General features: G+C 36.9%; 1 protein-coding gene across 1 annotated transcript in view; it reads left to right on the top strand.

The window, feature by feature from the left end:
* Positions 1 to 13,181, top strand: part of LOC118683889 (serine-rich adhesin for platelets) — a 196,739-nt gene that overhangs the window by 151,553 nt on the left and 32,005 nt on the right. Inside the window, exon 5 of the mRNA XM_036378359.2 lies at positions 3,092 to 3,717. Coding sequence (XP_036234252.2) covers positions 3,092 to 3,717 — 626 coding nt within the window. The remainder of the gene's footprint in view (positions 1 to 3,091; positions 3,718 to 13,181) is intronic.

Genomic DNA, 13,181 nt, shown 5'->3' with positions numbered 1-13,181 from the left:
TTTTTCGCCGATTACGAACATTTCATATTAACGCAGATCCTTTTTTTATATGCTTGCCTTCTAACAGAGTGGTACGGTTTCTAATTGGACTAAATTATAAGACTAAGGACAATGTAGAGGACAAGGAAATGTATTGTAGTTGAAATATCTCACTTATTTTCCGTGATTTTTATAAAAAGGTCATAAAAAATGTAATAATGGCATTGATTGTACTCGTTACAAGTACGACAAAATCCAAAGCGCAAGACCTTGTGTTAGAGTTAATCAAGAAATTCGTGTTCTTCGTCGGCAATTGCGGAGAGTTTTGAACCTGAAAGTTGTTGCTTTTTTCCCTTCATGGTTCGTGGCCAATGATAATGTATAATATCTAGAAACTAGAGCATACAAACAATTGTTCAATCGGAATCAATTTAAAATTGAAGGAATCTTTTGTATTTGTGAAGGATATTATACCTTAGGTGCAACCAAAGTGAAGGTTTTTTTCTTGTTTTTAGAGTCATTTGTGTTTATTGCCCCAAGGCGGCTAATTTTATAGCCAATCAAATTCTCCGTAAAAAATGTTTAGATTGTTTTGCCTGACGCACCCATTTTTGCTAGCAACGCATAAAAAAGCTGTTAAAAATTTATTTGTTGAAAAAAAACAACGTAATAAGTAAACAAAAATAAGTGTTTAACAAAACAATTTTTTTCTTTTGTTTACAAGTCGCACCGCTACTGCTAAATTGGTTTGAGCTTTAAAAAGCTGTAATTGAAATTTAAACATTTGCAAGTCAATTATAATGCCGTTTCAGCGTTGGCCCCCATGCCAGACACAGCGCAGAGATCGCTGATTGGACTACAGCAACAATATATGTATAGATTCGTATATACATATGGTATACTGGTATAGGTACATGTAAAAAATGCATATGCAAAGCAAAGTTTATATTGCATTTTAGTTACGTAAACTGAACGCATAAAATCATATATATGTTTATGCTATACCTATTTAAGATCATTTTATTTATTCATATACTTAAAATTAGATTTGAAAAAAAAATTTAATTAATTATTGAGCATATACTGGAGATAACAAGTTGCGCTAATTTAGATGTTTATTCATCTTTGCTTCTATGGTCAAACAATGATCTCAAAGATGGGTATAAATTCCATTAATAAAATAAAGCAATTGTGCAACAAGCACCTAAAATCTAAAGTTTAAAAGTTTCTGGCAATGAAACTCCTCTTATGCTGTTGGTCGCTGTTTACTCCTTCTATTAAGTTGAAAATCAATGCATGCCAGCACGAATAAGAAAAGCGGAAGACGCGGAAACTGACCGGCGAGACAGCAGACCTCCCAGTCAGCGGCTCGTTTTAAATTGAGGCGGGCAAACGGGAAAAAGAGTAAACTTTTGCAAAAATCCGGCGTTGTTATACTCATTCAATTGAGGTGATCACTGTGTATGTACGTGCATATACAAACAAACGTATGTACATATGTGCCCAGCAGTCAGATCAACTAGTTTGCAACTAGTTATGAGCAACTTGACAACTAGTATTAGTAACAAAACCAATTAATCAAGTAGTTGTGTTAGCCATGTAAGCAACTGGCTAATTCAATCACGCGTAGAGGTTCTACGAGGATAGTGCGGGAGAGAACCATTGTCAGATTCGATCCAAATATGAGCAGTTTCACAGCAGTGAAACTCTGGCCAGCCCAAGCCAAATTCCAGAAATACAAAAATAAAATTATGTGATTAAAACCAAAACAGAAAGTTGTTCTAGAATTGAAATAAATTTAAAATTTTCTAACTCAGTTAGATTTAATATAGATATAATATACTAGTTAGAAACTGGTATGTTTCCTAACTAATTGTATGAATAAATACAGAGTAAACATTCACATACAGCATACACAACTCAATAATATAAATATATTTACTACATGGTGGCCCTAAAATTGTACATAATGTTTACACTGGTGTGTTTGTATGTGTTTGGTAAGCGTCTTATTGCGTCCGTTGATTTACGATGTCGGCGGATGAATTGTGTAACGAGTGGCTGACGCGAGCAACATCAGCCTTCCATTAAGGGTCACTCAGTTACTAATGAAAATGATTTGGCGGCAGACGTAGCCATCGGCCGATTCGCCAGCATGGCTGTCATAGTCTGCATTGTCTTCGTTTTAATCAAGAGTTAATCGAACGCACGCATGCGCAATGAAATCGAATAACTTTATATAGCAACACACATACACAAAAGTGTTACATGCTATGCGCCAATAATAATCCGTACATACATGCATACGTATGTATAGTCATGTAAAATATATTTGTAAAATAAGGTATCATCACTTTTTACAAATTTTCAGGAGAAAGAAAAAACGAACGAAACACCTACAATTAATGATACATTATTTTCAATTTTGGTTATAATTTAGTTATATCTGATGGTGAAAGCTCAAAACTCTCAACTTGTGCTCTATTCTGCTAGTTTTTTGGGTTGAGAAAGGCAGCAACTACTATACTAGCCATACATTTTGAAATATAATATTAATGAAGACATTTTCGAAGAATACTGCCAATGAGTTAGTGGTTATTGACAGTAGTCGCTGGAAAAAAACCATATTTTGACAAGGTACGACTCGTATGTACATTATATACACACGATGCACGAAATGTATGCTTCGCTATTCCATACGTGACATCAGTGACCATATTCGCATACGTTTGGAATTTTAGTGAGCAGTTATCCGGTAGCATGCAACAATATGGCTGATGGCAGCTGTGGCAAGCTTTATGAACTCGGAGCAACGGCAAGTGAGCACAAATTGGCACATGTTAACAGGTGTATGTCCTTGTGTAAATTAGCGAAATGAGATAGGAACGGCATAATTCCACAAGAACACGCAGTCAGTTGACCGATTAAAGTGAAATTTATGAAAGCCAAAGTGCTGGTGCCGAGAGTACGAAATGAACTGCGGTGTAAACTGCATTTTCAAGTTTATCTCACTTTTATCTAATTATCCAGTAATTTGTATTTTGTATATTTTCAATTTGCTGGCAAGCACTTAATTATATGTTTTTGCAATATTTTCTCTCGCCAACAACAGAGCAACAAACGCGTAATCATGACAACTCAATTAAGCTACAGCAGCAACAAGCACAGAATCACAAGCAAATTCAGAGCAACGGCAACCAAAACATGACAAGAACAAGTGAAGCAAAGCCGAATACCACTCTCGGCGAGCAGCATAACAAAGTGGCTGCTGTCATCAGCAGCAATACAAGTACTTATGTGATAGGCGAAACGGAAACCGCAACAGCGACAGCAATTGCTACTTCGAGAGCAGCCGCAACGCCTCAATCAACTTCAGTTTCGGCGGCTGAAACAGCAGTTTCTTCGACGCCTGTGACAAGAAGAGCCGGCTCAAGTCAGGTACGCAGCACCGGTTATGCAACCATGCCACGGCGTAGCATCAACAGCAATAACAACAGCTGTGCTGGCGGTGGCAATAACGCGAAATGCGGAAGTGACGGTGGCATAGGCTGCGCGGTCAACCGCATTGGCAACGCGGCCATGTCAGCTGATAACGCTACGAGTGACGCGACGGCAGACAACTGCCGCAAATTGGCCGCCACTCTGGACAATCTCGATTTAGCTGTGGTGCGCGATTTGACTGATGACGACGGCGAGGACTCGTACACGGCCTTCCAGGAGTATCTAGAGCGAGTAGAGGTGAGTTGAAACATTTACACATTCTTTTCTCAAATTTCAGAAATTTTGCAATCATTTTTCCTATTTGTCATGTACGTATATATAACAGTAAATATTGAAAGTTAGAGCAAATACTGAAAGTAAAATATGCACATTTACGCAAGGTTTGTTTGTGTTTACCCATGTTGGTGTGTCCACGTCAGATTTGCGTTTATGCCATTAGCTTTTTCGCACAATTTTTTCACAGTTAAGCTAAAGCAAGCGTTGCTATTTTGCATTTTGTTATTGAATGTGCGTTCATGCCACACAAATCCGCTTATGTCGCCATAAAGCTTAAATTGCGCACGCGCATGTGCACGCGCTTGCGCACACGTTTATGCGGCGCGTTGTTTTCGCAATTCGGTTCACGTTATTTTTTTTTTTTTTTTGTATCGTAAATACTGAATGTTTAATGGGTACATTACCCCCATCGTGTCGCATGTCAACTAACACTGTCAACTGGAATGATCATGTAAACAAGAATACACGCGTGCTCACATATCCAATAGGATGGAAATATAATATATAAATAGGTACATACTACATATTTATGTGTCTAATGAATGTTAAAAGATACTTTTAAAGTAAAATATAAGATGTCTTCGATTCGCCATTTCTATGCTCGCTATCTTTGTGCGCTGTTCACTTGCCAGAAAAACTTTATGTAAACAAGAGTTTGCGGATACCTCATTAAAGTTGAATGACCGCCTTCTTCAATGCTACCAAGCTTTGTTTTGCTTATTTTAAATCAGTTTTAAAATTGTGAATGGCTGAAATGACTAACTAAAATAAAATTTTTCTTTGATTTGCTCGTATATATAATATAACAGTCTATAGAAAACAAAAGTAAGGATTTGCATACATTTGGTTAGCAACATTAATATTTACGCTTTTTGTCATTTGATCTATCAAATAACGCGTTGATTACATTAAGCAAATTAATGCAAAAGTTAAATATTACTGTCAATAAGAGGCACTTTCTCAAAAAATAAAGGAAAGAGTTAAAATAAGGCCAGCCACGACAACTTGACACAATCAAGCGACTATAAACGCCTTCTGTGCCACCGAGTTCAACGCAATGTCCCACGCCGACGCCTAAGTGTGTATCGGTCCCTGCCACTGGTGATTATGTCGCTGAAGCCTTTGTTGCATTAACTATAACTAAACTATTATAAATAGCAAAAGGCCATGCTCTGAACTTAGCTCGCCCCTCGTGAGCGATCACGAGGAAAGCGAAAAAAACATTGCAATCGTAGAAACTGATGCCAACAATATACGTACATATGGGGCGAATGGCAAGCAGTAAAACTAATGATGATAAAATGTGTCATAGCGCTGGCTGCCCACGCATCAGCACTGCGACCGAATTAAAGTATACGACAGGGCACGTTGTATCCCGTCACGGTGAACTAACCCAAAGGCTGATACAACGAGCGGCGTAAGTTAAATGGCGTGTATGTCCTGAACAAATGGCGATGTCGGCGGCGCGCCTATTGTGCGAACGTTTTTATTATGACAAATAGTGCACGTTGCCATCGCTAGTTCAGTGCCGTTATTCGCGCCGAAATTGGTTGTTGTGCTGCAATTTTCGCTTTTTGCGACGGAAATAATTGTGCCATATTTTGCATTTATTGTCACACCAGCAACAGCTACAAACGCAAGAAACCACTTTCGCATTAAATGAAGCGCTCTGCGCAAAGCGGAGGCTTAATTTGCTTAAACTTACCGCAAATTATGATTTCGCAGGCGCATAGGCGTCTTATGTTCTTTTGATTTTGTTTCAAATTGACCTACATTCACAAGTTATGTACACCCATTAATGCGCGACCGCCTGAAGGAGTTGAGCAAATGTCGTAAGGCATGGGAGAAGCTTGTAAGAGAATGAAAAGAAAACAAGGGTTGAACTCTTGCAACTAAATTTAATGATCTGCGCATTATTATAAAAAAAATGTGCACAATTTCCGTTTCCAAGTATCGCCTAATTAGTAACGCTATAGATTCTCCTGGAAGTCATGGTGATAAGATCTACGGTACAGAATATTTAATTGTTGAACGCTGAAAACCAGCCAAAATGGTGAAAAGTGGAGCTGTAATTGTGTCTCAAATTGAGCTTAAAGAATTTGAAGATAGCTAATTATTTATTCAATATGTAAGCAAAGATATGAAACTATCAATATTTAGCCAAAATGTACGTACTAGTTATATCTAAATTGACGAAAATAAGGTTACTTTAAAACTACCCTCCTTCTGTAAAGTACTTCTAAAATTCGTTTGATTTTTGCTAACATTAATTAAATAACATTATTTATTATGTTTACGCGCTCTATTTTTAAAGACCTTAAAAGGTATATAAATATTGTGTAAAATTGTATATTATTTATTTCTTATTGCAAACAATCAAAAATTAATGGGTAAACAAAAATTTATTAAAATTGCATTTTTACAACAAACTCACACTTAAGCAAGATACGGTTGACAATGAGCCCATCCTAAAAATATTATTTTCGATAAGATCTGATTGCTTACCGCCGTTACGACCACAGGCGCAGCACATTGCAGCCACGTACGAAAATTAATATTTTTATATTCATATTTAATAAATTTAAATGAAATGCATTACCGTTTTACGGGCAACACCCAGTGAAATTCCTGTGCGAAATCCAAACAACCAGTTACAACAGCAAGTAGGCGTAAATGTAGACGTCCAGAGGCACTCAAAAACAAAAATGTAAACGGCATAAATATAAAAAAAAATGCAGACGGCAGAAAGAGATAATTAAAAAAGCACTTGCATGCAACCCAGGACGGTTGAATGAAACCGAAAAGAGACAGCGTAAAGATGAGTGAATCGCTTCAGTTAATCACGCAATAATGCTGTATAAGTCCGTTGTTGCAATGAAACCATTTAAATTAAATCGCTTGTAATTGCGAGGGTCATATGCAACTTGAGCAACATATTACGTATGCGCACGCGTTGCGCTTGAATACGTGTGTAATTTCAGCAGTCACTACAAAACGCGAATCGAAAATTGTTATTGTTGTTGTAGAAGTAATAAAAACAAAACCTTTGAAAGTCGCCGTGCTTTCTTGACCAAATTGTATATTGCCACACAGCGACGCATTAACACTAATGCACGCCGTGGCAGACGAGAGGCACAACAGTGGCAACAGACGACTTTGATTTGTTCGACCGAGAGCTCAAGAAAAACCCGCTTGGACCAACAAACAGCACTTCCATGAAAACGTTAACAGCTTAATAATCTGCCACGGTCAACACACACAGAAAACATATGGGGTTTTACTCATTGTTAGATGAATGAACCGCTTTTGCAGTATTTAGCAAACGGCAACAGTAGTAACAATAGCAATGAGTGTTGCCACATTAAACTGTTACCCGCATCAATAAATTTTTAGTGAATTGGAAGCACTAGCTATTGTACTTACTGATTTCGTTATACTTGCGTAATGTCGGCTGAAGATTTTATTCCTTCTGGTGCACCACTTTCATTCACTCTCATTTGGAAATACAAGTCTTTGATTTTGTCTTTGCCGATTTAAGTGTACACATTGGCTTTACCTGCTGAAGCAATTATGAATCGGTCTCATATTCCAGCACAATATAAATATAAAATAAGTATTTTGTATTTTCATTGAAAGTTTCAAGTAACATCTTTATTGCTGGCAAGGACAGATTTGTACTTTTTATTGCTTTGCATTGCTCGCTCTATTGCTTAAGTAATTTTCTATTTTTAAACGATAAACAGAATATTTTAAGTTTGCCACGAAGAACCGTCGGAGAAGAAAACGTCGGAGGCCCTATCAAATACGGAGACACTATCAGATATACATACTTGTAAATGATCAGCATGATGAGCTGAGTTGATTTAGCCATGTCCGGCTGTCTGTCTGTCTGTATATATACAAACTAGTCCTCCAGTTTTTAAGCTATCGATCTGAAATTTCGCACCTGTTCTTTTTTCACAAAGAAGCTGCTCATTTGTCCGATATTGGACCACTATAGCATATAGCTGCCATACAAACTGAACAATCGGAATCAAGTGTTTGTATGGAAAACTCTTGCATATGACGAGGTATCTTCACGAAACTTGGCATGGATTATTATTTATGGCAATAATCTAATCGCCGAAGAAATTTTATACATCGGATGACTATAGCATATAGCTGCCATATTAACTGAACGATCGGAGTAAAGTGCTTGCATGGAAAATTTGTTTATTTGACGAGGTATCTTTACGAAATTAGGCACGAGTTATCGCTTAAGGCAACAAATTATTCTCCGCAGAAATTGGTCAGATCAGATCACTATAGCATATAGTTGCCATACAAACTGAACGTTCGAAATCAAGTTCTTGTAAGAGGCCTTTGTATTTGTGAAGGGTATTATAGCTTCGGTGCAACCGAAGCTAACGTTTTTTCTTGTTAACGAAATATTTTCACGATAGTTGGCATAGATTTTTGTCCAAAGCAACGGTACAATCTCCGAAAAAAGATCGGATCACTATATCATAGAGCTGCTATACAAATTTCTTTACTTCTTTATTTGACAAGATGTCTTTACGAAATTTTGCATTAATTATTGTTCGCGGCAACGCTACAATTTGTGAAGAAAATTTTCAGATCAGATTGCTATATTATATAGCTGCCATACAAACTGAACAGTCAAATAACGATTAACCGAAGTTAATGTTTATTCCATTCATTGCATTTTGATATAAGTCTGTCCTTAACTTCAATAAATCAAGTTGCGCACTGGCCTTAGCCTAAGCCGTAGAACTGAAGAGATTTTGAAACATGTATACAAACACACACATTATAATGAGGATTGAAACTAAAATATTAGCATAAAATTACAAAAGGCGAACGAAAGTAAACCGAATTTCACTAACAAGCCAAATAGAGAGCTGAAATAGAGCCAATGAGTGCAACAGCGACTGAGAGAATGAAAAAAGGAGTAGCTGAATGAGTTTTAGTTTTTGACTTGGTGGACATGGTCAAAGACAAAAATGGCTATCTAACTTGTTGACTTTTTATTTTTCGTTGGCAATGGCAGTCAGCGGTCGATGTGGCAATTATAATTGCTCTGACAGCGGTGAAACGAAACAGTACAAAATGGCTACTGTTGCAGTAGACTAGACTAGAGCTGCATGCAACAGCTGTTTGGTGCTACCTATCAGGCTACTGCTGCCTGTCTCTCAGCAGCCTTTTGCTGCTATCAACGCGATGCTGTTGTTGTTATTATTCTCATGTTGCATGTTTGCCATTGCGCCACGAGTGACAATGCGTTGATCGTTGATCAGCGATCGCTTTTTCCTGACAGCCAACAAACAAATACAACAAATACAGCAAATTTCCAGCACGCGTCCACATGTTGCATGCAATGCATTTTATACACCACTTTGGTTAGTTTGGTGATTGCTGTACACTTGCAGTCCATTTGACTTTTCTTTCTTCGATTTTAATTTTCTTTTTGGTAGCGCTCGTTCGTTTCCACTTTCTTCGACTGCATTTTCGGTGGCGGGATATTTCATGAAAGTGACGCGAGCACGCAAAAATTGCAATGATTCCAAAGTAAACAGCAACAACAATCTGCTTCAAATACAATAGAAACATATGCGACCGCGAGTAAAGCAACTCTAGTTGGCTTAACGTTGTCAGTGTGTGGCGCACTCGTTCAACATTCGACACATCACACCACGCTGCATATCAGCTATATGCCACACGACTGTCTGTGTCACTGTTTGGAGGCTCACATGCACGGCGCACGCAATTTGATATGGCTGTGAAAATACTTGACGTTTGTGTTTCACCAAATCATTATTTTCAGATGTTGTTATTGTTGTTTTCCCCTCTAACCTCCACCGAGTTTTTGCCTATCGCGATGCGCTGCACCTTTCCCTTTCTTTTTTTTCACTTTTCACTCTTTTAATTGACTATTTCAACGTGCGACATTGGCGTTTGTTCATAAAATACGATCGGCTCAATTAAATTTTACTGTTACAGCCATTGCGCGTTATTTAAGTCTGACACTTGTGCGCTGTTAACTTTTCAACAAAGCGCCGCGTCTTTCAAGTGACACTTTATAGTTCGAGTGTCAGCGAGCAACTTCACATTTATTTTAATCCTTTGCAAATTTTAAAAGTGGATTGGTCACCTTGTTTTTTCTTGTTTTCATTTAATCGCTTAATTAGCTTTCAAATCACACCCCCGCGTTTACGAATCCCACTATGAAAATTACTCGTTACTCGTTAACTTAAAATTCTAATAGTCTGAGCTAGCGGAAGTATGTAGGTATTCAAAATAACTTAAACACACGTTCCAATTGGTATAAATAGTGCTAAATAAATATTTCATCTTCACTTATGAACAGTTGCCAGAAATCTCGGCATACTTTTAAAAACATACTTATACTAACGAGTATATACCACTATAATATATCAAAACTCCACTCAATTAAGATGACTTCTCGTTTATCAACTTTAAGGACTAGTTAGTCACATGTCCTCACGGCATGACGTTGAAACTCAGAAAAATGTTATCCTAGAATAGGCCCCAATAGCCCAATAGTAAAGAAGGGTGTTAAAAAAATATTCAGAAATTATCCAACTATCTCACAGCAAAAAACGCTTACAGACGTTGAAACTGATCAGATCTTAAAGTCGTAATTATTATTTGATTTGAGAAAAATATGATTTTGCATAAACTAAAAGATATTTACGATTAACTAGTATCATGTTTATATACTCGAATTAGTCAAGACAATTAAAACGCAATTTAGCTTAAACTATTAAAATTTGACAGCTGTCAAAAAAAATGTTGCTACTCAGCTCTTAAGCAAAGTCTAGGGTAGTATGACTGAAATTAGGTCAAGGGTAATTAGCTAGTTTAATTTTGTCGAAAACAATGGTGCTACCTACTGAGTCAACAACTTCGGATCAGTGATTAATAGTTGTATCAGCTAACAACAGCTGACAATTTAATGGTAAATTTCCTACAACGTTAGTTGGTGTGTATTTATTTGATAAAAGGTTAAATTACAGTTTGCATACATACAAACTAACCAACTAATAATTAATTCATGAGTAATTTAATTAAAAGACTAGTTGTAACCACTGTTTTATTGCCTTCCTTCATATGTTTCAGCCGTCAATGCTTATGACAAAATTAGCTAAGCTAACAAAATCCAATAATAAGCCAAACGGTTTCAAATATTTACAACTCCATCTTGACATTGACATTGACCAGTTGGCTCTCCCAGGGCCACCACTTGAGCCATAGGCTACAATTGAATGATGACGACCGGCAAATATATACGAAACTCAAAACAACAATAACAGCCAGCTCTTATACGGATGCTGTGAAAGGCCAAACTGACCGTTGCTATCGATTATCAACAATACTTTGAAGGAGCCAAAACAAAGCAAAAACAAATTGTTAAAAATGAATTACAAGAAAACAAAACAATACAAATAAAACACTGAAAATGTTTGAGAAAATCACCATAGAAGGCCATCTCACACACAAGCTCTATAGCCCATACACACACCTATGCACTTACATACATACACACTTCTGTTATGAAGATGTAGGGTTACAAAAATTACAGGCGGAAGATATTGAACCGTTGCCATAAGAGATGCGCACAAAGTAACGGCAAGAAAAGCTGCAGCAGTAATTGCACGTATTTGTTTGGTCGTGTTGTTGCAGCGGAGCTGATCAAATGACGGATCTAAGATCATTGTACAATAGTATACACGATTCTTAAAACTCTTAAACTTTTTACTGAAAATTTTTGTAAACGAGAGCAAACAGTAAAATAATGCAAATGAGGCATAAGTCGGTAGACTCGTAACAGCTGCTGTGTTTACATACTCACTCATACAGTCAGGTGCAATGCTAACACTTGAAAGGGTATTGACTTTTATCATCTTATTCAGTCTTAAAGGAAGATCCGGCGTGTCGTTCGCGTAATGACTTATCTTTAATGAGATAAACTATGATTTGTCGAATAGATTTCAAATGGCGAACGACCGCTTTGCGGGCATGCTTTCATACATACTTACACATGTCAATTTTAGTAATGGAGGCGTATCAAGCAGTAACAAAATGTGACCGAAGTGTGAGCTAAAGGTTGAATGAATGAACCCTTATAGTAACATATGTACTTACGTACCTTAAGTGGTGTAACATATGTAGGTAACTGGAAGATTGTAGATAAAATCGACGTTGAATATTGAAAAAACGGGCCATGAACATGTGTTTATTCAAAAAGTGTCAAGGAAGGTAATGCCATTGATAACAACAAAAATTCATTTCCTTTCTTATTTGATTCTAATATCCTTGAGGTTAGTTTTTTAGCATTGCCTAAAGGAGCAATAGTTGGACTCTTGTAACTGATTATGCAATCTATTGCTACAGAGTATAATAGTTTTGTTTTGTTCACCTAACGAGATATCTTAATGAAACTTTCACCCACTCCCCATATAACGATACTGCTACAAACTACTAAAAGCCCGATAAATCAAGCACTAAACACGCCAGAGACATTAAATTTTATCTATGGGATGGTATAGGAACCGCGTTATGAATTAGACAGTGGGCGTGGCACCGCACACTTTTAGGTGAAAATCCATTAATTGGGATTTGCTTATCCGATTTCAACCAAATTCGGTACTTAACATTATTCTCATATTTCTATGTTATAGTGGTAAAATCGGATTAGAATCACGCCTATTTCCCAAATAACACCGTTTTAAATTCCATCTGATTCTTTCACTTTCCACTATGCAAATCAAGCAACAATGATTGATTCATATAATAAAATGTTTTTGTGTCAAAAATTGGTTGAATTGGATCAATACTTCCTATAGCCCTCATATATGTACCTAATATAATATAAAGATTTTTGAACTTCCGGGTGACTTTATACCGCATATATCGGCCAATATGTGAGTTATCTCAATAAAAATGAGAGAGCGTGTTATACTCATGACAAGGTATCTTTATGTCTAAAATGGATGAAATCGGGTGAAAATTTTATCTAACCTTCATGTAACTAATATCAGGATTTTCGAACCTCCGGCTGACTTTAATCCATATGATTAGTGATGGTATGTGAGGTACCTTAATGAAAGAGTGGGAGAATTTTATTCGCCTGTGGAATGCTAGTAGTATGTGGTATTGACAAAAATTGATAAAATTGGGTTAATACTAACCTCAACTTCTATATGCTACTTAAAATTCTGTTCGTTATTCTAACCAGTTGTACGCCGAATATGTCAGCCAGTGAGTTTTAATTTTTTTTTTTCTCAAACGAGTATGCCATTTTGCTTTGCGAGAGTATAAAATGTCGGCTACATCCGAACTTAGCCCTTCCTTACTCCCTTTTTTTTTTTTTGTTAGGAAGAAAACCAGATTACTACCAGTCA

The sequence above is a fragment of the Bactrocera oleae genome, chromosome 2, assembly GCF_042242935.1.
Source record: "Bactrocera oleae isolate idBacOlea1 chromosome 2, idBacOlea1, whole genome shotgun sequence".
Lineage (NCBI taxonomy): Eukaryota > Metazoa > Arthropoda > Insecta > Diptera > Tephritidae > Bactrocera > Bactrocera oleae.
The sequence above is the reverse complement of the archived record's forward strand: the minus strand, read 5'-3'. Positions and strand labels throughout refer to the sequence as shown.